A 27176-nucleotide genomic window follows, 5' to 3' on the forward strand; every position below is an offset into this window, starting at 1 on the left:
AGCCACAGTTTGGAAACAATAATACCACTGATTCCATGTCTTCAAAAGGAATTTCTGTGGTGGGCTCAAGCATGCCAAAGAAACACAGGTCTCCCATTCTGCAAGCCTCAAGCAAATCAAGTCATCACAACAGACGCCTCGGACTACGCCTGGGGGGCGCACATGACAGATCGGTGCATTCAGGGCAAATGGTCCCTAAAAGAAAAGCACCTACACAGCAATCAAAAGGAAATGCTAGCAATAATAAATGCTATTATAGCTTTCAAAGACCTTCTGCATCCAGGCCAACTATTGATAAGGACAGACAACACCACAGTAATGTGGTACATAAACAAACAGGGAGGAACCCATTCATACCCCCTATGCAGGCTGGCCATGTCACTTTGGAACATGGCTCCGGAATTACAAATCGAACTTCAAGCACAGTACTTGCCAGGCAAGGAAAACACGCTGGCAGACAACCTAAGCAGAAATATGACAGACCCACACAAATGGAAGTTGCACCCTCAAGTTTTTACAGAAATAATTCAAGCATGGGGAAGGCCAGACATAGATCTCTTTGCCTCCCACAAAAATCACCAATTGACAAAATTCTGCTCAAGGACTTTTCATCCACAGGCCTGGAGAGTGGACACTCTCTCTTTCAGTTGGACAACAATGACAGTTTATGCCTTTCTACCTCTTCCTCTGCTGCCCAAAGTTCTATTAAAAACCAAAGCAGACAGACCAAAGATGATTCTCATTGCTCCAGACTGGCCAAGACAGCACTGTTACCCACTCCTGAGGAGCCTGACGCATTCCCCACCATAGACCCTACCTCTAATGCCTCTTCTTCTGACTCCGCACAGCTTCAAAACTCTTCACAGTCATCTGAAAACACTCAATCTGGCCGCATGGAAGATTCCTTAACTTCACAACAGACCCTACTCTCCAAGGAGGTGCAGGATGTCATTTTAGAGGCCAGAAGGCCTTCTACTAGGACAGCTTACTCCGCAAAATGGAAGCGATTTTGTGCCTGGAATGAGAAAAAGGGCCAGAATCCTGGAATACTGAATTTACCTCAAATATTACAGTATCTAGCTGAGCTGCTAAGCAGTTGACTTTCATTCTCCTCCATCAAAATCCATGCCTCAGCCATTTCTGCAGAATACAACACTGATCCTCCTTTATTCTCTCATCCCCTCTTAAGACAGTTCCTCAGAGGGGCTAAGAATATAAAACCCCCAAGGAAACAACCAATACCTGCTTGGGACCTCAATTTCATTCTAGAAAAGCTGACCTTGCCTCCTTTTGAGCCAGCTGCCTCAACAGATTTGCAATATTTGTCCTGGAAAACAGCCTTCCTTCTGGCTATCACCTCAGCTCGCAGGGTATCGGAACTACAAGCCCTCATGTCTGTGCAGCCTTTCATCATTTTCCATCAGGACAGAGTTTCCTTACCAACCAATCCGTCCTTTATGCCAAAGGTGGTATCCAGGGTAGCTTTGAATCAGGCTATTCACTTACCTACCTTTTACTCTAATCCTCAAAACAAAGGGGAGAGACTACTACATTCCTTGGACATCCACAGACAGCTACGTTATTATTTGGGCAGAACAAAGCCTTTCAGAAAATCAGAACAACTCTTTGTGTCCTATGCTATAGGAGCTCAAGGGAAGCCAATTTCCAAACAAACAATCTCAAAATGGATAGCCCACTGCATACGCTTTTGTTACTCTTTTCATGGTAAAACTGTGCCTGCAGGCATCAGATCTCACTCCACAAGGGCCACAGCTACCTCTGCAGCTTTCCTCAGAGGAGTTCCTACCAAAGATATTTTGGAAGCAGCCACTTGGAGTTCTGTGCATACCTTCTCCAAGCACTACCACCTACCATTATACTCCAAAACTAGAGCAGGCTTTGCCACTGCAGTCTTGCAGGGCATCCTGGCTCCTCCTGGTTCCACCTAGTGCCTACCACCCTTTTTTTTTTTTTTTTTTTTTTTTTAGCTTTGGGATTCTACCCATCTGTTATGACTGCAGCTGTATGCACGATGAACATAGTACAGTTTTGTACCTACCATAAATGTAGATGTTCGAGTTCTAATACAGCTGCAGTCCATGTTTCACTCCCTCCTTCCCCTCTTGGGACAGGCCTATTGCCTAACACCTCCTCATACAACTTGATTGGAGTATTCATTTATGGTGTATTTGCTTGCAACTACTTTTTTTTGATTATATTGCACTGCATTATTACATAAATTTATGTATTGCCTTCCTTCTGGGGGCACCTGACATCTGGGGCAAGAAAAACTGAAGAAAATGGCGTCAGCTGGTTCTTTTGTACCCCTATCGCACTGACGTCTGGGAGGAGGCGACAACAACCGACGCCAGACCTAGACTTTGGAATTCGGCCGACCGAGGACCTGCCTGACGGCAGGACAACCCATCTGTTATGACTGCAGCTGTATTAGCACTCGAACATCTACATTTATGGTAGGTACAAAACTGTACTTTCCCTCTTCTGCACCTAGGTAAAGGCAGTCTCACCACAAGTTACCTCACAAGGTGGACCTACTCACACAAGACAAAGGAGTCTCTCATCCATCTTCACTTGTCCACTCTTCAACTGACACTGTGGGTGATGAGGTTTTCATCCCTTTTTGGCACCTTTTTTTCCTAGGATATGCTTCGGGTTTTGCAGGAGGCCAGGAAACCAACTACTAGGAAATCGTATTTCTCCAAATAAGAGATTTTCTGTCTGGTGTCTTGCTCATAACTACGATTCACTTTCTGTGGAAGTTACTTTGGTTCTGTCTGTCATGTCTGAATTGTTCCATGCTGAGTTGGCATATTCTTCAGTTAAAGCTCACCTCTCAGCTATTTCTGCGTCTCTGCCTTTGACTTCTAGGTTTGAGATCAACTTATTTAAGATGTCCTTCATATTAGGCCTGAAACAAACCAAACGGATCAGCACTAAGGTTAACCGTTATTGGAGAGCCAAGTAAAAACAACAAATATAAAAACTTCATGTTATGGACACACTGAGTGACAAATCCACAAATTGATTAAATCCACAAAGTTTTCAGAAACTACCCTTCAGTGTGTACATAGAATGAAAAAATTCTTTAGCACTTGTATGGTTGATAAAACTCTGTGACACAGCAGTAAAGCAGTCAGTTAACAATTAGTTAAAACTTCAATAAAAAATAGTACAAAACAGTGAAACCTCAGGGCAAATACAATATTATAATGTTATGACATATTAAAAAAATATCATATTTTTCATATCAGGAAAATAATTACTTATTTTATTTTGTTTTATTTTAAAAACACCTGTCTCCTTTTCAAGATAGGCTTAACACTAACTGCTGTATTGATCCCTGGTGTATGCTCTGCATCTAACCATAAAATCCATTCATATTTACATACTTCGTGTGTTTAAATCACCTCCCCTCTTATTCTTAAGTTTAAAGTCAATTACCCTAAACAGAAATTTATGATCAAGTTCCTTTTTTCCATCACATGTGTAGCAAGTGCATTACTGGAGACCTCTCTACGTATCTCAGACTTATGTTCTGTTATTATACCTTTAAGTTTTCTTGTACTTTTTCCTATGTAGAATGCAGGGCATTTAACACAGTTGGCCATGCACACTATATTAGCGGTATTGCATGTAGCAAAACACTTGCATATACCTTCTGTTGGTCACTGAATGCAGAAATTCATTCTCTTTCATAATATCAGTACATTTACAATTATTACATGGGAGAGTACCCATTTTCCTTATCACTTGTGAGCCATTGGTGGCCATATCTTTATAGCACAGCCGTTGCTTTAAACTTGAACACTTCTTATATGCAAAGCTTGGCTTCACTCCTATATTAAAAATTTCTGGCATAGTCTTTAAAATATCCAAGTTCTTTATGATATGTTTTACCCCATAAAATCTCCTGCTAAAAGTAGTAAATATATCTTATGTGGTCACACCTAGTATTAACTCCACTACTATCCGCCCCTGTAGTATGATCCCTAAGGTCTACCATCAGTTTCTCTAGTTGCCAGGACAATGTTTTCATGGCTACGTTCTTTAAACTCTGATGTCATTTCACTCAGTTTTTCATTACATAAAATATTATCAGTATTTAGTCTACTGGCTCGCATAAACTGGCTTTTAACTATACTTTTGTGGGGCATGCATGCTAGTTCTGTGAACAAATCTGTTAATTTGTACAGGCTTTTCTATAAATTGAAGTCATAATATTGCCTTCATCTTTCTTTAAACTAATATCTAAGTAGTGTATAGTTTCATTAGAGTGTTCTGCAGTAAATTGTAGAAAATCAGTCATATGATTCAAATAATCAATAAATATTTCCAGTTGTGGGCTCTCACCAGCCCATAATAAAAATATATCATCCACAAAACGTTTGAAGAAGAGAACTTGATCACTTCATAAGAACTACTGAAAATATGGTCTTCCCATTTAGCTATTACTATATTTGCATAAGTATTGGCAATGGATGTTCCCATTGGCCCTCCAGTTTTCTGATGATAGTCCTGAAACATAAATATATTATTATTGAGAACAGCATCAAGTAACTTGCAAATAGTTTCTACTTCTCTCCCATGCATGTTTGTATTCGCACATAAAAATTCACACACAGCATCTAGCCCCTAACTAATGGGAATCGTAGTAAATAATGATCGAATATCCAAAGTGACAAAATATAATTCCGGTTCCTCTGTGCACTATCTACAGATAAAATTAAATAGTATTACTGGCACCACAATGCTCTGTGTTAAAAAATACTTTATTATAACTTCCAGAAATCGCTAGTGATTAAATTTCGCCAGAAGCTTCATCAAGCAAAACAGTTTTAAGGCTAACAATGATAATATTTAAATAAAATCAACATCACATGATCTAAAAATCCTTAAACACACAAAAATATATACTAAAAATACTAATTAAAACATATAAAAATTACTTTAATTTAGACTGTAAAGCTAGTTGGTTTCAAAGTAAATTTATCATTTAAGCCTGGATATGCATAGGCTTTAAATCTAAGAATCCACTTGCTTTCTAAACTTTCAATATAATTATTTAAATCTCCGCTCCTTATAGTCTCATAAACATTTTGTAATATTAGAAACTTAAAAACATGTGGCACTTTTATTTCTAATGTTCCTATACATGGTATTAGTGTTGATTTCTCTCCTGATTTCTGATAATGTTCACATATTCTATCATTTAACCTACGTTTAGTTTTACCAATATAAAAAGCTTGGCACTGTGAACATCTAGACATTTAAATAATAATAGTAGTGTTACAAGTGCCATGACTATTAAGTCTTAATACAGATATAGTTATAAAGCCAGCTGACAAGGGTGGTGGAGTTATTATATTGGATTCAACTTATAATACACAGATGTTAAAATTGTTGCAAACAAGTGACTATCAAGCTATAAATCATCAGGAAGTAGCTTTTATAATCTCACATGTTAAAAGTAGTATTTATTATATGCATTTAAATGGTCAAATTACGTTGGAGAGTTTTGAATATTTTCATGTGTTTAACCCACGCATCCCCTTTATATATGGAATCCCTAAAAATACATAAATGTCTCACCAACCTGCCATTAAGGCCTATAGTTTCTGCCAATGGATGGGTTACTGAGCCCGTCTCTAATTATTTAGAATTTTTACTTAAGAAGACTTTAAATTATTCTAATACCCTCACTAAGGATATCTTTGATTTTTTTTTAGAACAGCTTTACTCTTGATCACAGGTATATAGTAATGTTGCTGATAGTTATTTTGTAACGTTGGACGTTAATGCTCTTTTTACTTCAGTACCTAATGATATAGGTATAGAATTTTTAAGAGAATTCATTCATCTTAATTCTATTTATTCTTCTGTAGAAACAGAAGCCATTTGCTCACTGGTTGAACTGGTTTTAAGTAATATTTTTTTTGTTTCACAACTCAGTATATAACAAATGTAAGGGTGTAGTTATGCCAGTCTGTCAACAATTGGAAGATTAATTATGTATTTTAATGAGACTAAGAATCCATATTTAGGTAATTTCATATTCTATAAACGTTTTGCAGATGACATTTTTTTTAATTTGGCATGGTGCTGTAGATGATTTTTATAACTTTATTGAATATTTGCAGTCTACGACCAATTTTCTACGATTTAAGCATGCAATTAAGTTTAAGCAAATAGATTGTCTAGATATAATATTTAAAAAATGTTAATAACATTATAGGGACTACTCTTAAGAAAGAGGTAAAGAAAAATACTTATTTGCATAGACATTCAGTGCATCCACCTCTTATATTTAATGTAATAAAATATCATCTTATTCATACAGTCAGATTAAACACTAATACAGGTAATGCATCAGCAAATGCTTACTGTTACAATGATTTTAAAAATAGAGGTTATAGGGATAATGTTTTACAAAAATTAACAGAAATAAAAACTGACATAGGTGACTCCCTTAACCCCATTTTTAGCAGCATTTTTTAAATAAAAGAAATAAGAATATCAAAGATAAAACTAAAAAGTTTAGATGTATTAAACCTTATGATGCTAATACTAGTAAGATCAGAAATATAATAAAAAAAAAGCATTGGCCCATGCTAAAATGTACCCCAGTGTTCCAAAATCTTACAACACAGAATTTAACCTTTGGTTACAAAAATGTAAGTAACATTAAACAGAAAAAGTGCTATAAAGAACAAGAAAAATAGTCTACTCATTTTTTTCAGAAAATTGGTACATTACTATGCCATACTTGTCAGTTTTGCAAGTATATTGATATAGATATTACTTTTAAGCATCCATTAACAAATTGTTTAGACTTAATAGTCATGGCACTTGTAACACTACTAATATTTATATGTCTAGATGTTCACAGTGTCAAGCTTTTTATATTGGTAAAACTAAACGTAGGTTTAAAGATAGAATATGTGAACATTATCAGAAATCAAGAGAGAAATACACACTAATGCCATGTATAGGCACATTAGAAATAGAAATGCCACACATTTTTAAGTTTCTAATATTACAAGATATTTATGAGACTATAAGGGGCGGAGATTTAAATAATTATATTGAAAGTTTAGAAAGTAAGTGAATTCTTAGATTTAAAGCCTATGCATATCCAGGCTTAAATGATAATTTTACTTTGAAACCAACTCTTAAAGCTTTACAGTCTAAATTAATTTTTACATATTTCAATTAGTATTTTTAGTATATATTTTTGTACATGTTTCTTTAAGAATTTTTAGGTCATGTGATATTGATTTTATTTAAATATTATCATTGTTAGCCTTAGAACTGTTTTGCCTGATGAAGCTTTTGGAGAAGGTTTAATTACTAGCGATTTCTGGAAGTTATAATAAAGTATTTTTTAACACAGAGCATCGTGGTGCCAGTAATACTATTTAATTTTATTTGTAGAGAGTTATTTTAGTATCCGGCTTTATCTACATTGGCAGCACTGTTTTTTATTGTTCCTCTGTGTACTATGCCATTCATATAATTTATTTAAAAAAATCCCTAGTGTCCTGTTTATAACTTTTTACCTTCATTAAATACCTATCCACTCATGGGTGGGTGATGTAAATGTTTCTGCATATTTGGTAATCCATATATAACAGCTATTCTTTACAAGAAACAGTAAAGAAATTAAATAAGTCAAGATTAATGCCATTATTAATTTGTAGTTCGTGTATAATCATCTTAACTACTTATTAACTTAGATGCTTCAGTACTGCTGATCTTATTAAATGCCTTAATATTCAAAAACTCAAACATGTACATATCATCTGCTTTGTTCAATATAACCACTGCCCTTCCTTTATCTGTCTGTTTTATTATACCATGTTTATTATTCTCTAATTTCCTAAGTCCTTCATATTCCATGGAAGTAAGATTATAAAACATTTTTGCCATAATATTCCCTTATTTCACTCCTCCACAAATCATAAAAGGCAGTATAAACAAGCTAAACTTTCTACATACCTGAGTTGTATTCATAGACTCCTTAAAAAATAACTTGAAACTAAGATTCCTAGTAAAAGTTTTTAAGTCCATGAGAGCATCAACAACATTATCACTTCTTGAGGGAATAAATTGCAAGTCTTTACTAAGCAAACTGACATCATGTTCAGTCAGTGTTACACTAGATTAATAACAGACAATCTGTTTATTTCACCTCACTCAGTGTTCTGCTGCGACATCTCTTCTTCTTGCCCTTTTTCTTTGACATCCTGTCTCTTGAGGTATCCCTCTACTTTGTTGTAATCACTTCTGGTAACTTTAAAACCAAAGGTATGCTACTGCTCTTAAAATCCATTGAAGATTGGACTCTACCATTCTCATTAGGGACATGGGTGGATCCTGAAACATTCTCATGCATATTACACTGAATTGGCTGACTAACAGAGGTTATATTTTCATTAAAAGACATCTGATTGACACTGGTATTTACTATATTGTTTGTCTCATTCAGAGAGAAACTATCCAGAGTATCAGTTGCTTATCAGTTATATTATTAAGTTCCCTTTTCTCAGATTATTGTTAGTATGGCGCTCCCTTGGCCAGGAAAAGATGCTACCATTTTTAAAGTCATAATCTGTATAATTTCTGTTTCTTTACATTAATTTCTTTTCAAAGTCAGTTATCTGCTGAAGCATATCATTGTAAGAGGCGTGGTTCTCACTAAATGTAGGCATCTCAATTAGTTTATTCTCTGCTGTAACAATCTCGCCCTGCATATCCTGTTAAATTTTGTAAAAAAAAAAGTTCATTCATTATTCTCATGCAATCGGCACTTAGTTTGAGATTAAGTTCTTGCCATTTGGCCAAAAATTCAGGGTATTCGTTACCAAAAGAAGGCATCTTGAATATTTTAAGTCCACAAGGGACTATCCCATACTCTAGATATGCTGAGAAACTTAGTCTTTGCCACTACACTTTTTAAAAGATTGAGTTTTCTTTTCTGATTCAGTTGTCTATTAAATGCATTATCCAACGAATCCTGATCAGTCAAACAATCAGGTGATGAACTGTTCAGTTGTGTAAGTAGAGGATTATTGGTCACCTGTAATAATTGATGTATAGAGCGACTGTTGCTAATCCCATTATTTGCCAAATGTAAAAGCGGCTGTCATTATAAAATCCAACACTCTGCACCTAAGGCTGATCCAAAACCAGAAACAAATGGGCCAGCACTAAGGTTGACCATTATTGGAGATCCAAGTAAAAACAACAAATGTAAAAACTCCCAAGTTATGGACACACACTGAGCGTAAAATATCCACAAATTTATTAAATCCACAAACCTTTCGGGAAGTACCCTTCAGTGTATACATACAATGAAAAAATCCAATAGCACTTGCATAGTTACTAAAGCCATGTGACACAGCCAATAAAGCAATAACGCAGTCAATTAATTAGTTAAAACTTCAATAACAAATAGTACAAAACTGTGAAACCTCAGGGCAAATACATTATAATGTTATAACATATACTAAAAAATAAAGAAAACAAAGTTCATCATATTTTTCATATCAAAAAACTATTTTACTTTGTTTTATTTTAAAAACAGTTCTCTTTTTTAAGACAGGAGAAATACTAACTGCTGTATTGAGCCCTGGTGCATGCTCTGCATCCAACCGTAAAATCCATTCATGGCCCACAGCAAGACTTTCAGGAGCATGAAGCTACAGTGTCACCCAATAAATGCAATTCCTCTCAAAGGTTAAACTATTTTCTAAAAGACTAGTCACAATGAAAGGCATAAATGTATTTAATAATAATTAATAAAATCGAAGGCATGAAAATACTGATAACTATTTACAATAAACACCAGAGTTTCAGTTCACAGGAAATGTAAAAAAATAACACACGCAGAAAGACTCAGATAGATACAGAAATTAAATAATTTTAGCTAATCTCACAATTTTCCTGAGTGAAGAATTACAATTCCCTGGTTACTTACTAAAGTGAGGGAAGATGAAGTGAATGAGTGTCTTTTGTTTTCAGGTTCCCAAAAACAAAGTGCTGGGTGAGTCTATCACATCTCTCACTAGTATCTAAAATAATTTCAGTGCTGGTAATAGAATGACATCATGTCTGTTCACCTAACTATGTGGTTTACCTACAACCCTCTGACTAGAAGCTGAATGTGAATCTAGCACAGATGTGTCCCAATGCACACCTAGAGCTTTGCTAAGGGATCTGGAGACTGTAAAAACAATTTCAGTACTTTCATCCTTCTTGTAGGGACTAACCAGCCATCCTCTGGCACCCTAACCACTAAGGACAATAAGAGCAGGATCCCAGAGCAGACATTGTGTCTCTGGCTGCATTCAGGCCTGATTGTGGCCTAAACCTAGTAATTTAATTTCATGCTATTTTTTTTTCTTAAGGTAAGCTGGGCTGAGCTTAACCCCTTCCCTTCCAGCATTCTTTAACATATATACATTTCACCAGTTACAGCAGTACAGTCTGATATACCTGTATATTTCTTTTCTGTTCACCAGGACCCACTTTTGATACATTTTTAACACAAGCATCTGCACAAATCAGTTTGATACACAAATGACAAAATTCTTTACAAGACTTCAGCTAGCTATGCTTGCATATGTTACACATGCACTGCTCTACTCTCTCTGGCATAGCAGGCACTTCCTCACATTGTCACAATTCCTTTCATGGGAAAAGCCTTTTTGCTTCTGTTAAGGCTGAGTCTACAAGGGCTGTGGCTTCTTCTGGTGCTTTTTTTCTAGGGACTGGATACCGGTCCCTGCTACTTGGACTTCTGTTCATACTTTTACTAAACATTACAAACTGGATGTCGTTTCCAGGGTAACATCTGGATTTGCCAGGGATGTCCTGCAAGGCTATCTTGAGGGCTGTGCTGGACCTTCCTCCTCCTCCTTCCAAGTTTCCTGTCGAGCTTTTGTGTTCTCCCTTTAGTAAGGAATACTGCAACAGTGATATGGAAGGACATAGTGCAGTTGTGTAAAATCTTGCCATAACAGTAATGTCCTTCCTTTTACTGCTGCAGTATTTGCTCCCTCCCTCCTCCTCCTTGTTTCTCTCTACTCTTTCCTTTTTTTTCTGTCTGGATGCACATATTCCTCCTTTTTTGTCCTTGGACTGTTGTTCCTCCTGAGGCTTTTCAGTTCAGAGGTAGGTATATCTGTACGTCACATTGATACCGTCCTTCAAAAAACGTAAATCTTTGGTATACTGTCCAGACATAGGGCTATCCTTGGCAGGGGATCCCTTTAGTAAGGAATGCTCATAGGTTCATAGGTTCATACTAGGCTATCTGCCCTAGGGCATTTATAAGCCTAGCCAGAGTGTGTTTGGCTTTCGCCACCCATTTTAAATTAATTTTAGGTTAGTATACTGTGCCTCTGTCTAACAGTGACACAGAAGTGATACCCGGGGTAAACCTACGATCTCCCATCCACTCATCAAGATTCCTCTTGAAGAGAGTCAATGAGGGACTCTGCCTAACCTGGACTGGGATTTTATTCCAGAGTGAAGGGAGCCTCTGGGTTATGAGTCTGTCCCTCCAGCATGTCCTATTTATTTCAGTGCTGAGGTTCAAGTCTCTCGAGAGCGTAGCTCGATGGGATTTGGATTTTCTGAGGTGCAGCATGTCCATTAATTCCGGGTTGGACATGGCTTTATACGTCAGGCACAGATCGCCTCTGAGCAGGCGGTATGCCACTGAGTAGAGCTGGAGTTTCTTTAACTGGGCATCATATGGCATCTGTTTGAGCCCTTTGATCCTCTTGGTGAGGTACTTTTGGGGTCTTTCCAGTTGCTGCAGGTGTCTGGTAAGGTACATCCCAAAAGGGGCATTGTACTCCATTATGGGCCTGATGAGGGATGAGTAAAGAGGCACGATGATCTCCCCTGATCTAGATGTGAATCCCTTCATGATTAGGTGGGCTATATAAAATGTTTTTCTAACCACTTTGGCCACGTGGTTTTCAAATGAGAGATTGCTATCAACTTGGGTCCCCAGGTCCCTAATTACTTCTTCTGTACTTAATGGATTACCACCTATGTGGTAATTTTGTGAGCACTTTGTTTTTGTCAAAGGGGATGACTATACACTTTTTGGCGTTTAGCTTGAGGCCATGGCTCTGGCACCTGTTGTCTGTTTCTATGAGGCCCTTTTGGAGGATGCTTGTGTCGGCTGGAGAGTCGATTATGGCACCCAGTTTGCAGTCATCTGCGAACTTGGTCAGCCACAGTCCTTCCGTGTTGGCCTGTACCTCCGAGAAATATATACCGAACAAGAGAGGTCCCAGGGCTGAGCCTTGTGGGACGCCACTTGTAACTGGTTTGGAGTTTGACATGGCTCCAGTAATTCTCACCATGTGGGTTCTGTCCTTGAGCCAGTTTGCAACCCATGTAGTGACATAGGGGTCTATATTTAAGCTGGTGAGCTTATCTATAATGCCCGAGTGGGGTATTGTATCGAAGGCTTTTGCGAGGTCCAAGTAGGCTGTGTGGACCACCTTCCCCTCGTCAATGGCCTTGGTGACTGTTTCAAAGAAATCGACCAGGTTTAAGAGGCAGGATCTGCCCTTAACAAAGCCGAACTGGGTTAGGATCCAGTGTCTGTAGGTCCCCAATATCTTTATTTATGAGGTCCATGATGATCCTTTCCATAGCTTTGCAGACTAAGCTAGTCAGGCTTATGGAGCGATAGTTTCCAGGATCCGTTGAGGCACCACCTTTGTGGAGAGGGACCACTGTTGCTGTACGCCACTCTTTGGGTACATATCCTGTAGTAAGGCTGAGATTGAACAGTATTTTTACTTTTGGGTTTAGCTCTTCTTGGAGTTCATGTAGGACGCAGCCCAAGACACCGTCTGATCCCATTGATGCTGTGTTTTTTGCTTTGGAGAGGGCGGCTCTTACCTGAGCAGCTGAGATGTCAGGGGGGCAGCACTCTGCTGGGATAGATAATTTACCCTTTTGGGGGGGGGGGGGTTTGCACTGAACCTGTCAGCTAGGATGTTGGCAATGTCTGTGGGTTCGGTGTATTTTTTGTCATTTTGGACTAATTCTGAGCATATCTGTGAATTCCCACCCAGGTTCCTAACATAACTAAAGAAAGCCTTGTGATTATCCTTAGTGTCCTGTGCAATTTTTCTCTCGAAGCTGGCCTTAGACGATTTTATGAGTGCCCGTAGTTTTTTGCTAATACTGATCAGAGATGCCTTCCTTTTTTGGGATTTTGCTCTATCATGTAGTAGCTTCCTCTTTCTATTGTATAGTTTGTTTATGGCTGGGGTCCACCAGACAGGACGTCTGCCTTTGGAGGATTGGGTCTTGGTTTTATTTGGGATTGCATGATCCATGCATTCCTGAAGGTGTTCATAGAATGCGTTTATAAAGGATTCTGTGTTCTGGGCCATATATTCCACAGGCCTGGGGGCTTTGAAGGATTACACCTCGGTTTTGAGGAGTGTGAAATTTGCTTTAGAGAAGTTTTTCACTGTGGTTTTCTGGGCAGGGGGTGGGGACGGGATGTGAATATCCAGTGAGATTAGTTTATGGTCTGACCTTACCAGTGAGGGACACACTTCTGGTCTGGAGCATAGAGTCCCCATGTTGGTGATGATCAGGTCCAGTATGTTTTCCCCTCTTGTGGGAGTGGTAACAAGTTGTTCCATAGCATTTGAGTTTATAAATTCTCGGAACCTTTGGCTAGGGTGTTGGAGCTAGAGTAATGCTCCCAGTCTATGTTTGGGTAGTTGAAGTCGCCCAATATAATGGTGTTTGGAGAGACCTTCATATTTTCCAGCGTTCTCAGGAAGGCCAAGTGGGGTTCCTGGGTTTGGGAGGGTGGCCTGTAGCAGGCTATAAACTGGAAGGCAGTTTTACCCACTGTTAGTTGCACATGGATAGTCCTGATGCATTCTTGCTTTAAATGTGGAGTGTTTTTTATATGGAGTGTTTTACTGTCAGACTCTGAAGAAGCCAGGTTGCTGGTGAAAGCATATGCTTAGTCTGTTGTTGGTTGAATAAATCTTTGTGTTTCAGATCTTGAGTATTCATTCAGTGCACACTGTGGTTCGAATTTCATTTTATTTGCTTCGTGCTGTGCCACCAACCTGGAGGTGTGGGTATCTTTGACGAATATTGATACTCCCCCCTCCTTTTGTGGTTCGGTCCAAGTTTTGGGGCCGAAAAGCATGGTATGATGTATAACCTGGTAGTGCTGGGATGCTCTCGGGAGCCTTGAACCAGGTTTCTGTTACTGCACAGATATCGATGTTCTCCATGCTAAGGAGAGTTTCGAGTGCGTGCATCTTGAGGTTTAGACTTCTGGCATTGAGTAGCATTACTCTTAGTTTCTTATCTCTTGTGATACCTATGGAGGTGGGTTTGTCTTTTGAGCCTTGCCTAAAAAAGGCACTATGGGGGTAGCAAGAGCCTTTGCCAATATCCGAAAGCCTAGGGGTGACAGGTGCAAGCCGTCCCTAGCGAAGCATCGTGGCTTGTCGAGCATGTCATCCCAGGCTGACAGGCATTGGATCCCCTTTGAATGACACCAATACTTAAGCCAATTGTTGAAATTGATCATCTTGTCTTCATATTGTGGCATCATTCTTGATGAGGGTAAGATGCTACTCAGGGTCAGGGTCATACCGGCCTGGGCTACATGCTCAGAGAGCTCCTCTATGTCTCTTTTCATGTAGTCCAGGGAGGTACGTCTCAGGTCATTCACACCAGCATGGACAAAGAGTCATATTTGTACTTGCCTTGGAGTGACCTGAGTGCTTGTGTTATGTGGCGGATCCTAGCGCCCGACAGGCAGCTCACCGTGACCTTCTCTTTGTTCAGCCAATTGAGCGGGATGTCAGTGTGCCTGACGATAGTCACCTATTACAAGTGTATCAGGTGTGTTTAGCCTTAAGGACTGTGACTGTTCGGGACACTGGCTTTGTGAGCTGTGTGTTGCTGTAACACTGAAGGGAAGGACATCTACTTTTATGGTAAGATTTTACACAACTATACTTTCTCTGTGCTGTGGGGCCTTATTTACAGGGAACTCTGTTTGGTCTCTCACAAAAACTGGGCACCTTTAGGACTAACCCACCTTTCATTCTGAAATTTTTTTACATAATTGTCATTGAAAATCAATTTGCACAACTCTGTTTTCTTTGTGGGAGTAGAATTCATAAGGTAGGGAGTGGGGCTGTTATCTTGGATGTGCAGTTGCAAGTTCTGTTTTACTTTGAGGGTGCAGAGCCGATTGAAGACAAAACAATTGATATCTCTTGCTTCTGGGAACAAGAGGGCAGCTTGCATTGGATAAGCAAGTCCCTTCCAAGAGAATTGCTGACTACACTTTGTGCTGCAACCAGGTGTCTGACCACCCATTGGTTAAATCTGCTGATCTAATGCAATCTCTTTCATTATTCATCATGAATGGGTCTTGGATCTGACTTCAGATCCGAGCCAGCAACTGATAGATCCAGAGCTAAAGCTCCTCCCCTTCCCATAATGCTCTGCTGACCTGTAACACTCAGATCTTGTTTGCTGCTAAACACTTAGTATGTGATCCAGGCTCAAGCTTCCTCATATTAAGATAAGTGGCTTATTTTGTTTTCTTTTTCCTTCCTTTCTAATAGCGATGGTCTCTATTAGTGTCTAGGATAGTTTACCTTCCCTCTCACAACTAAGTTATTGGCTTAGTGATATTTTTTTCTTCCCTAACCGTTGTCTCATTTTCCCGCTCTTTCCCTTTCTTCCTTTTCTGGTGTGTGTGTGTGTGTGTGTGTGTGTGTGTGTGTGTGAGTAATGTCTGACAAACATTCGGGTTTCAAAAGGTGCTCCTTGGGCAGTCAGAAAATCCCTTAGTCTGATTCACATGAGGAGTGTCTTTACAGCTTGGGAGCGGTGCACCTTGAGGTTGAATGTGACATTTGTGCTGCATTCAACCCCAGGGCCCTTAGGGAGTGCCACAATAAGTTACTGCTGAAGGGCTTGGCTCAGGGTGGTCCCCTGCCATCAGGCTCTTCCTCCGAGTCCTTTCAGGATCCAAAGAAGAGGCCAGCCCCTCCCAAGGGGTGTCCTTCTCTTTCTAAGAAGCCTAGGCTCTCTGATCGTAGATCCGATTCCAGCCTCTGTGGCTTTGGATCTAGACACTTCTGCTCCGAGAGCCTCGGATCAGTCTCTCGGATCTAGGGTTTCATTCGCAGAGGCCTTCAGATCCGACTTGGTGCTAAGCTTCACCAGATACAATCCATCTGGCTTGCCGCCCAAGGTTTCAGGTCCTTCCAGGACTTCGGATCTGATTGTTCTATCAGAGCCGATCGTCATTGTTAGCCACCGAACTAGGTCTTCCAGAAGATTGGATCCAATGCATCAGAGTTGGTCCCCCTCCTTGGACTGTAGGGCATTGGGATCCAAGGCAGGATCCCCAGCTAGTCCGGGCCATTCATCAGCATCTTCCAGATCCTCCATAAGCTTGCTACCCTCGGATATGAACAGGATAAGGAGGAGTTTCCTCAAAGCCCAAATCGAGTTGGGCTTGTCATCATCCCCAGCTCAGATGCCCAGGGGACCTTTCCCATTTGCAAGACTCCACTCTTATCTTCCAGTCCATTCAGGTTTGGAATGTCAGGACCAGAGTATTCCTTGTGAGAGGCCGATGGTATCGGGTATTCCTCCCCTTCTCAACACGGTCAGGATCCCTGGCTGACTCTGTTCTGCTGCCCTTGGAATTAGACTGTGCCTCATCCCTGTGAGTGGAGTCGAGTCTGGAATTTTTGTACCGTTCCCCCTTGGGGGCTTTGGTGCTGCGTCTGGGTTCCTTCTTCCTTGGATGGCTCCGGCTGCCAAGGAGGAGAGGAGAGCTTTGTCCAGCCCATTCTCTGGGAGGTAGAGAGGACCTTCTCCAGTCTGGCAGCCAACTCTTCTTTTCTAGCTCCCCTCAGCCTGTCTCGGGTTTGGGTGTCGAGGCCTCATCATCCTTCCAGGGTCAGCCTTCCCACGAGCGCCTTCAGATGGGCACTGCCCATGTGGTTCCTGTCTTTTCCAAGTCCTCCCCCGAGCCCACTGTGGAGGAATCCCCTTGGAAGAGAACGTGTAAGAGGAGATACTTGGACTTCCCCAATGAGTCCCTCACAGAAAACACGGATTTCGATGAGGGAGACTGGTCCCCCAGACTACCGTCTGAGGAGGTGTCCTTTGTGGACATCCTCAAATTTCTTAAGTAAAGAGGAGATTGATCTTCTCCAACCCCATCTTCGGCGGAATCCGTGTTCCTGAAGGCCTTTGGGTTGGGCCCATCTTCTACCTGGGTGTCCCCCTTGCCGAAGATTTTGTATAACTCATTGCCAGCAGGGCTTGCAAGGAGCTGGACACTGTGGAACCGGTGCCCAAAAAACCCAACACATTTCTCAGTCCTCCTAAGATTAAGACCTTTTAGAGCAAGGGCGTCCCCATCAATGCCATTGTGGTGGCCGCTGCTACTAAGGAGTAGCTGGCAGAACAGCGCTCCTTGGTCCATCCCTCGAACAGAGAGTCCCAGGCGATTGACCACTTTGGAAAGTTCGTGTTTGCCTCTGCTACATTCGGACTGAGCGCAACTAACTAAAAGGCACACTTTACCTGGCTTCAGAGGATTTGGTATTGGAACTTGCATCTTCCCTTAGAGTTGCTGCCTTCAGAGAGTCTTAAACTGGTCTCTCCTAGGCTGTTTACTCTGACTTCCTTAGCTAATGCTTCGATGAGGTTGATCTCCAAAGCAACTGAGGCCACTCTCAAGCGGCTGGCAAAGGCATTGCCAATCGATTGCATGCCTGGCTTCTCCTTCGTGGGTTTACAGAACCCTTTAAGGCATCCTTTACTAATATCCCCTTTGACAGTTCCACCTTGTTTGGACCGTCCGTCAAGGAAACTTTGACCCACAGTGAACATGAGGGTAAGACTTTGCCCATAGTAGGAATCAAGTTTTCTACTCCCCAACGTTCCTTTTCCAAAACACGGGGGGGGGGGAGGGGTAAGAATCTTTGGTTCTGCAAGACTCAAGTCTTCCTTTCAGGATGCTTCCCAGGAGTCCCCTTCTACAAGCCGGCTTAGGGGATTCAATGGTAGACGCCACCCCAGAGGTACAGGGGGGGTCCACAGAATCAGGGCTCTCGAGAACCATTCTCTGAGAAGCCCTTTCAGCACTCCTGATGCCCTGCCAGACTATCCTGCCCTGGAGGCAGTCGGGGGATGATTCTCCCTTCACCCACTAACCTGGAAATTCTTGCCCCCGATCAGTGGGAAAGATTATTTCCAGGGGTTACTTCATTCCTTTGTTTCAGCCCCATCTGGTTCTAAAATCTCTCCCAGGTGTTCCACCCTGCCAAAGGGAGTTGGCCTATCTTGAGGTTCAAGACCTTCTTTTTAAAAGAGCCATTCAATAGGTCCCAACAGGACAACGAGGGTCTGGAAGTTATTCTTGCTTCTTTTTAGTACCAAAAAAGACCTGGAAGCCTGCATCCAGTTTTGGACCTCAGTGAACTAAACCTATCTGTCAAGAAGTCCAAGTTCCGAATGGTCACTGTCCAGTTCATTCTGCCTCTGTTGTGCAAGGATGATTGGAATTGCTAAGTGGACCTCAAAAGATGCATACTATCATATCAAGATCAACAGACGCTCCAAGAGACACCTGCACTTTCGGTTAGGGGCCAATCACTACGAGTTCAGAGCCCCGACCTTTGGACTCACCACAGCCCTCTGGATGTTTATCAAATGCATGGCAGTGGTGGCAGCTCATCTTCTGCTGCAGGGATTCCAGGTCTTCCCATGCCTGGACAATTGGCTCTTCACGGCCCTTACAAGGCACTGACTATTAATGGCCACCAGTTACACCCTCAACCTTTTTCAGCAGCTGGGCATCACAGTTAATTTGCCCAAATCCAATCTTTCTCTGTGCCAAAACTTAGAGTTCATTGGGGTCCAGTTGGATACAGTGTCGGAGACTGCAACACTACCCTTACGCAGGGTCCAACTCATTCAAGATCAGGTATCTTGCTTGCTGGATCTAGAAGGCCTTCGGTTCATCTAATTCTTCAAGCATTAGTTTTGATGGCGGTTCCCATCCAATTAGTGCCACTCGCCAAGTATCACATGTTCTTCAGTGAACCCTGGCAGTCCAGTGGTCTGCTGAAGTTCATCCCATGTCCATGACCATCAGGATTACTCAGATGTGCAGAAGTCACCTAGCTTGGTGGCTTCAGTCTGAAGACTTAATTCTAGGCAGACCATTTGGTCTTCCTCCTCCCAAGCCCACAGTGACCATGGATGCCTCCCTGTTGGGGTGGGGGGGGGGGCATTTTCAGAGCAGGATGGTTCAAGCTATGTGGTCCCCCACAGAGACCAAATTACACATAATGTCATGGAGATGAGCGTAGTCCTTTTAAGGTTGCAATCCTTTCAGGAGTGCCTCCCTCTGGGGACAATAGCAATTCAAATGGACAACATGGGTGTGGTCTGGTATCAACATGCAAGGGAGACACAGCCCTATCCTATGTGCAGAGAGGCCATGAGAATGTGGGAATGAGTCCCCACGATTGGTCCCCGAGTCCATCAGTGGCAAGTCAGATATTCGACCACTGGGATCAGCCATGCTGCGATCTCTTTGCCTCCCCAGTCAACCACAAATGCAGCAATCGTTTTGCCCTGATGTCTCCAGCGGGAGATTCATAATTGGCTGCAGGGACTCCTACTCCACTAATACCCAATGTCTTATGGAAAGCTCGCCACCTGGAGACCCCTCTCATCCTCACTGCCCCCATTTTGGCCTTGTCAGGCAGCATGGTTCTCCCTTCTATGGTCTCATCTGAAGTATCCTCCCTGGATATTGGATTGCGTTTTGGATCTCATTTCCCATTCCTGTGGGCTTCCACTACCCAATCTCCGGATTGTTCGTCTAACCGCATGGTTTCTCCAGTTCCAGTAATCCTTTCACAGTTCGGGCTTCCTTCTCTGGTGAGGAGCATCTTCTTGGCATCTCAGAAGCCATCTATGAAGAAGGTGCATTCCAGTAAATGGAAAAGGTTTTCTATTTAGGCCAGACAGTGTAATATGGATTCTTTTTCGACCCTGGTTCCTGATACTGTCCTGTTCTTGTCTTCTTTCTTTCAGGATGGGGTGCGTTTCTCTATGATTAAGCTCCGGTTGGCAGCCATTTCTAATTTCTATTTGAATGAGGAGCCTACTTTCTTCTAAACTGTGTAAAGCCATTCTTAAAGGAGTTTTTCTTCTTAGACAGCCTTTCAAAGATCATTCCCCACCATGGGATTTAACCTGGCTGCTGCAGTCTTTGACTCAAAAGCCCTTTGAACCGGTTGCTTCTTGTGATATTAAGTTCCTGTCTTGGAAAACCGCATTTTTAGTGGCCATTACCTCTGACAAGAGAGTCTGAGAACTGCAGGCTGTAAGCATTAAACTTCCATTTATGGTCTTTTCACAAGGACATGGTGTCCTTTAGATAAATTCCTCCATTATTCTGAAAGTGGCTTCGGAAGCTAACCTCAATCAATCAGTACAACTACCGATTTTCTTCCCTAATTACTACAACTACCGGTTTTCTTCCCTAATTACTCTTAACAAATGAGAGTATATCTTGCATTGTTTAGATGCTTATAGGCAATTACATTTCTATCTGAAAAGGGCTGAGGAATTTCGGAAGTCGGACCAGCTCTTCGTGGCTTTTTGTCAAAACAGAAAGGGTCTGGCAGTTTCCAAAGTAACTATTTCCAGATGGATTGCTAGCTGTACTTCCTACTTTTATGATAGGCACATGGAGCTATCCAGACCAGTTAAGGCCCACTCTACTAAGTCTGTGGCTACATCTTTTGCCTTCTTGGCTAAATTTTCCTTGGATGAGCTTTGTGCTGCTGCTGCTTGTTGTAATCCCCACACTTTTGTTTCACACTACAAGTTGGACTGGGTGTCTAGGAACAAGGCTTTCTTTGGTTCCCCTGTGCTTCAGCATATCCTTCCTTGAGGCTACCCAGGGTTCATAGTGTCTGGGGATTTTGACCCATTCGTGATGAATGACACAAATATTGTCAGATAACGAGTTGTGTACTTATCGTAGCTTGCAATCCGTGCTATCCAGTGTCATTATTCATAACATTTCTGCCCTCCTTCCTTCTGGGGATCTGGTAGAGCTGGAGTGTTTTTTTTTTTGTTTGTTTTTTGGGGGGGGTGGGGGGGTATTTCAGTCTCCTGCACAGACTATTCTGCGTTTCCATTTGTTCAGCATACTTGATCTGAGGTTAACAGGTCAGCAGGTGATTATGGCAAGTAGAGGAGCTTGAGCTCTGGATTGATCTGTTGTCTACTTGGATCCAAGACCCATTCATGATGAATAATGACGCTGGGCAGCACAGATTCCAAGTTATGGTAAGTACATGACTCTCTTTAATTCCTAGCTCTACAGGCCTGTGTTTTTCTGGTGCTTGCTTCAGAAATGTCTCCACTGTTGATGTTTGTGCTGAGATCACTTGATCACTGAGTCACACCTTTTCCGGGTGTTTAGATTGGAATTTCTAGGAGTTTTGCTCCACAGTGCTTCAGTACTGTATACCCTAAACCATTGTCTTTAGGCTTTCCTGTGATGGGTGTAATTTTTTTTTTTTTAACTGCTTGTGATTCTGTTGTCAGCTGTTCATTTATATTAACTGATTTGTGAAGAAGCCTTCTGCAGTGGATGCTTACTACCCTCCCACCACCCCACTGTACTTTGAGATCTTCTCCATCCTGATTGTTTTGATGAATTTTCCTTTAAGATGGAACAGAGTACATGATTAGTGTATTGTACATAGTGTTTTGTTTCCTGTTTCATAAGTTGTCTTCCATCAGCAGATGGGTATCAGACCTTGTGTAGTAAGGAAATAGGATTTCTCTCCTTACCTGACAGGTGAAGGCATGGGTAGAGATGTGCAACTTGGATACAGAGATGGGAGTGTAAACGATTGTTGTGGTGGTTATATTGAAAAAAGAAGTCCTGTTTACTGCAGAAGGCTTCTTCTGTAGTCATCTGAAATGGTAAGTGCTTTTCAGTCCTAGCTTCCTGGATTATAGCTTGTAGAGTCGCACCGTGATACTTTGACTGAGACAAAACTGAAGATGCGTTATTACAGGTGCCATGTTGTATTTATATTGTTATTAAATGTGTTAAAGTACTTGGCAAATTGTTTGAGAGAGGTTTTTACATCTGGTAGGATTTATCCTCCTCCTCTTTACTCTCTGTCTAGCCATGGTTTATTTAGTATGGTGAACTTGTGCGAATTTAGCTATTCCTCTCTTTGTTTCTTTTTACCCTTACTCTCTGTTGAAGGACCAACTGAATGCGTGAAGAAAGTCATGTTTTGGAAGGCTGGTAACAGGGTTTTGTAATTTAGTATGATTTCTGCAGGACGTCTTTCTAAGATTTGCTGTAATGTCCTAAAAAACTTGCTATAATTGCCCTTTCTTAAAATGTAAATTTTTTATGTGTTTTCTTCTGCTTTAATATAGGCAAGCAAGGATATTTTGTTGGCATTCTCGAGAGATTTCCTGAGTGGTGAAGGTGACCTTTCTCGCCACCTTAGCTTGCTGGGCCTGCCTGTAAGTCATGTTCAGACCCCACGTGATGAGTTTGACTTTGCCGTAACTAATCTAGCAGTCGATCTTCGTTGTGGTATTCGCCTTGTGTAAGTGCTTTCTTTTTCACCCCATTTTCTGAACTACTCGTAGTTAAAAGGAGTAACAGATCATTATTTTGCATAGTGTTTGCTTTTACTTTTACTGCTTTTCACTGCATAGAACAACTCAAGCTACCTGCTATATTCTAATGACTTAGTGGCATTATGTCTGGAAATTTTGGTGTTCACTGGATAATGGAAAGGGAGGTATGGACTTCAAGCTTAGTTAAATCTTTCTGCTTCTGACTACTTGGGGCTAATTTTTCTCATTGTATAAAGGGTTGTCATAACCCCAAGCAGTTTGACATTTCTTAACAATTGCATAGTATGATGATGGGACATTTGGTTAAAGAATAGACTTTGTGTTTATAACTCCTGTTGAAGCGGTACAGCCCCATCTTTAAAGTAATTTGGAAATGAGAAAAACATGAACTGATGTTCTTCATGTTTCACTGTTGCAGTCATCACTTGTTGGGTTATCCCTGCTGGGTAGCCCTCAGCCGGCCTGAATACCAGAGTAAAGGGTTTCCCTCCTGCGTCAGCTGTCTGGTGTCTGAAGCCAACATCAAGTTGTCAGAGCTACAAAATGAGGCAGCCGATGCCATTACATCAGTCTTTCTTGCCGTGCAGCCAGAAGCAGCTCGCTAGTGCATTGGTTGGCTGTTGCCAGAGTGAGGAGGTAACCGTCTAAAGCTAAATATCCCATTTGGGGAACCTTTTCTTGCATTTAACCGATGTCAGTGAAAGTTAGTAATTGTCTTCGTTGTGGAAAACCGATCCCACACCGAGACTTTCATATCCTGTGCGTTACCTGCCTAGGCCCAGACCACAACGTCCTGGGATGTCGGTTCTGTGCTCCGTTTAATGCTAGGACTATTAGGAGAAGGGCTGAAATTGTAGCTAGACACTTCAGCGAGAGTATTTCTCACCGCAAAATGGTGTCGGTCAGTCAGACTACTGTTGAATTTCCAAAAAAGAAGAAAGATAAGGAATAGGATAGGCCACAGAGAGTTACGCCCTTTGACAATTCTGATCCAAAGTCTGCTAGCCTTCCATTCATTAGAGTAGCTGAAATCAGGCACCTTCTCAGGCCCTGACGCCAGCCGAGGAACAGTTGCAGGCCTCTACGGAGACCCATTTGGAGTCCGGTACACCGCCATGTCTATCTTCTCCTGCCAGTATGTTGGCCTTCATTCCTGAGGTTAGGTCTGGAGCTGCTTTGCAGGCACCGGCTTCCGTAGAGACCGTACCAGTGACTGACGCCAGGCAGAGACAGACGACCATGCCGCCAGTTAAACTAACCTTGCATAAGGCCATTGAATCCATGAGGCTCAAGACTAGGACTACCCCTAATAAGACCCCATCCCAGGTGCCCAGCCAGCGACTTCCTTCCACCCAGCCTGACACATAGTCTCAGCAGCTGCTCAGAATGGCAGAGGATTTAAACACTCTGATAAGAGGAAGCCAGCTTATTTAAGCCACCCTAGCCATAAGGAAGAAGGACACTTCCCCTGAAGCTCTTTCTGACCAGGAGCCAGAAGCGTCTGAACTTAGGAGTCTGACACTGAAGAGCAGCCTTTTGCAGCATTTGAGGATTCAGATGCTGAGGACCTCATTCCTTCTGCCTCCCTACCTGAGGACCTCTCTTTCGGGGAAACTTTAAATTCCCTAAGGGAACATTTTCACTGGGATGCACAGGATTACCCTCTGTCAAAGAAGAGACTGAGTTCCTTGACCTGCCGCAGCACAAACCTCTGGCCATTCCCCCACTCCTGGATGATGTCATCTTGGAATCTGTATTCACCCCAAACTCACTCCCCCCTGCCCCCAGGAAGGCAGACAGATGATATAGGGTGCAAGACACCTACATGTATCTTTTAAAAAATCCTATAGCTGACCCAGAGGTCATTACTTGGGATCCTAAGGGGGCTAGGGCTAGCTCCTCAAAAAAAAAAAAAAAATCCCAACTGATAGAGAGCATAGCCTTAGACAGACTAGAAAAGAAGGTCTACATCGACTACCTTAGCCTTTAGAGCTTTGAATTGTCAATTTCCTATGCTCAAATACCAACAAAATGTACTGGAATTATTAAAACAAAAAATATCCACCCTACCAGACAGCACTACAACTAGGGAACTTGCGGATCTTATACTTTCTAGCTCCCAGGTAGCCAAGCATTCCCTGCATTGTGAGTTTGATGCCTTGGAAACTTTTAGCAGCGCTGCAGTATCTGGCTTAGTTATCAGAAGGTATGCCTGGTTAAGGGAACAACCATTGCCTGACCAGGTAAAGTCCAAGTTATTAGATACCCCTCTGGACAAGGACCAGCTGTTCAGACCTAAAGCTGAGGAGGTCATTAAGAAAATGGAAGACAAGGCCAAGTCCCTGCAGACTGTGAAGGATATTTTGCAGGTACAGCCTTCCAGGTTCAGTAGGAACTTCCCCACAAGGCATTGGTCCACTCCTACTCAAACAAAACCAGTGCAGAGGAAGGGGTGCAAGGACAGGTCTTTTAGGCACCAGTTACAAAGCCAACAGAGACAGACAACGGACCACTGCAACTCCTAGGCAAGGGAGTTCTAAGCCCACTCCCTTCTGCAAGGACTCGCAATGACTCTGTCCCCTCCTCTCTGCCCCCCATCCCCCCAGAGAGTCTAGGAGGAAGATTTTCCCTCTTCCTTGAGAATTGGCAGACTATCACCTCAGATCTGTGGTTCTAAAAATTACCAATGGGTACAGATTCTCTTTCAAGGAAAACCCCAGATATTCAGGTTTCACGGATGTACCAGCAAATCAGAGGCCAGAGGCAATCTGCCATATCCAAAAGCTTTGTGCCCAGGTACTGTGGAACCTATACCAAAGGAAAAGGCCGGAAAAGGGTTTTATTCCAGACTGTTCCTGGTACCCAGAAAGGAGGGCACCTGGCGCCCTATTCTCGACCTATCCACTCTAAATCTGTCCCTCCTGGTCCCAAAAATTCAAAATGCTGACTCTACGCAAGCTTTTGCCAATGCTGATAACCACATGCTTGGCTAGTGACCCCAGATCTGAAGGATGCCTACCTCCATATCCCCATAAGGAATTCCTGCAGGAGTTTTCTGCGCTTCAGAGGGGGAGTGGGGGGGCTCAGAACGCTTTCAGTTCTCTGCTCTGCCCTTTGGTTTATCTACTGCTCCCAGAGTCTTTACCAAGTGCCTGCCCCTGTCATTGCCTTTTGCAGACAGAAGGGCATATAGATTTATCCCTACCCGGATGACTGCCTTATCCAGGCAGACACCAAGGAAAGACTGTTGCAGGACCTTACTTTTGTTCGGACTCTCTTAACCTTCCTAGGATTCGCAATCAACCGGGAGAAGTCCCAGATTCACTCCACAAGAAGGTTAGCCACATCAACACAAACAGCGTCTCTCCCTCCAGAGAAGCAGAGCTTCTTCCTCTCTTAATTTATACAGCTGGCCTGCAGGACCCACCTCACAGCAAGGAAATCCTGCAGGCGCTGGGATACATGGCCTCCTGCATCCTGTTGGTACCCCTAGCCAGACTGCACTGGAAGAAACTACATTGGTACCTCAGGAACCTTTGGTGCCAACACTCAGTCACTGGAACACCAGCTGCCCCTGATTCCTTGCTTAAAGAAGGAGGTCCTATGGTGGGCAGAGGCATGTACACTGAACAAGGGTCTACCCTTCATCACTCTTCCCCAGGGCCAGATCACCACCACAGATGCTTCAAACACTGCCTGGGGGCACACCAAGGAAGTATGTGCACTCAGGGCATTTGGAAACAGGAGGTTCAGGGCCTCCATATCAACCTAAAAGAAATGCTGATGGTGCACAAGGCAATGCTAGCTTTCAAGGATCACCTGAGACCAGGAGTGCTGTTAATCAAGACAGGCAACACAACAGTAATGTAGTACATTAACAAGCAGGGAGGTACTCACTCCTACCCCCTGTGTCTCTTAGCTATGCAAATCTGTCAGTCAGCCTCAAATCTGGGACTGCATCGGATAGCTCAGTATATCCCAGGGGAAACAGAACACCCTAGCAGACCAGTTAAGCAGAACCCTCCTGGATCCCCACAAGTAGCAGCTGCACAGACAGACCTTTCTCAACATCAGGCAAAACTCGGGGAACCCGGACATTGACCTTTTCACAACCACGGAGAACCGCCAGCTAACCAAGTTCTGCTCCGGAATTCCATCCAGAAGCATGGAGGGTGAATGCCCTGTCCTTCCACTGGGGCAACCTGCTTGTGTACGAATTCCCTCCCTTGCCCCTGATTCCCAGGGTACTTCTCAAGATCAGGGAGGAATGGCCAAAGACTATTCTAACTGTTCCAAACTGGCCCAGACAGCACTGGTACTCCTTGCTCCTCAGTCTGGCCAAAGAGCCTCCCATACACCTGCCTCTCAAGCAAACCTTCTAACTCAGGAGAAAGTGACGGTAT

The 27176-nt window shown here is 42.4% G+C and overlaps 1 protein-coding gene across 1 annotated transcript in view; it reads left to right on the plus strand.

The window, feature by feature from the left end:
- ASPM (assembly factor for spindle microtubules) overlaps window positions 1-27176 on the plus strand; it is a 2279206-nt gene that overhangs the window by 627980 nt on the left and 1624050 nt on the right. Inside the window, exon 11 of the mRNA XM_044080257.1 lies at window positions 22564-22739. Coding sequence (XP_043936192.1) covers window positions 22564-22739 — 176 coding nt within the window. The remainder of the gene's footprint in view (window positions 1-22563; window positions 22740-27176) is intronic.

This window comes from Protopterus annectens, chromosome 8.part0 (genome assembly GCF_019279795.1).
Source record: "Protopterus annectens isolate FY-2018-M chromosome 8.part0, PAN1.0, whole genome shotgun sequence".
NCBI lineage: Eukaryota > Metazoa > Chordata > Ceratodontiformes > Protopteridae > Protopterus > Protopterus annectens.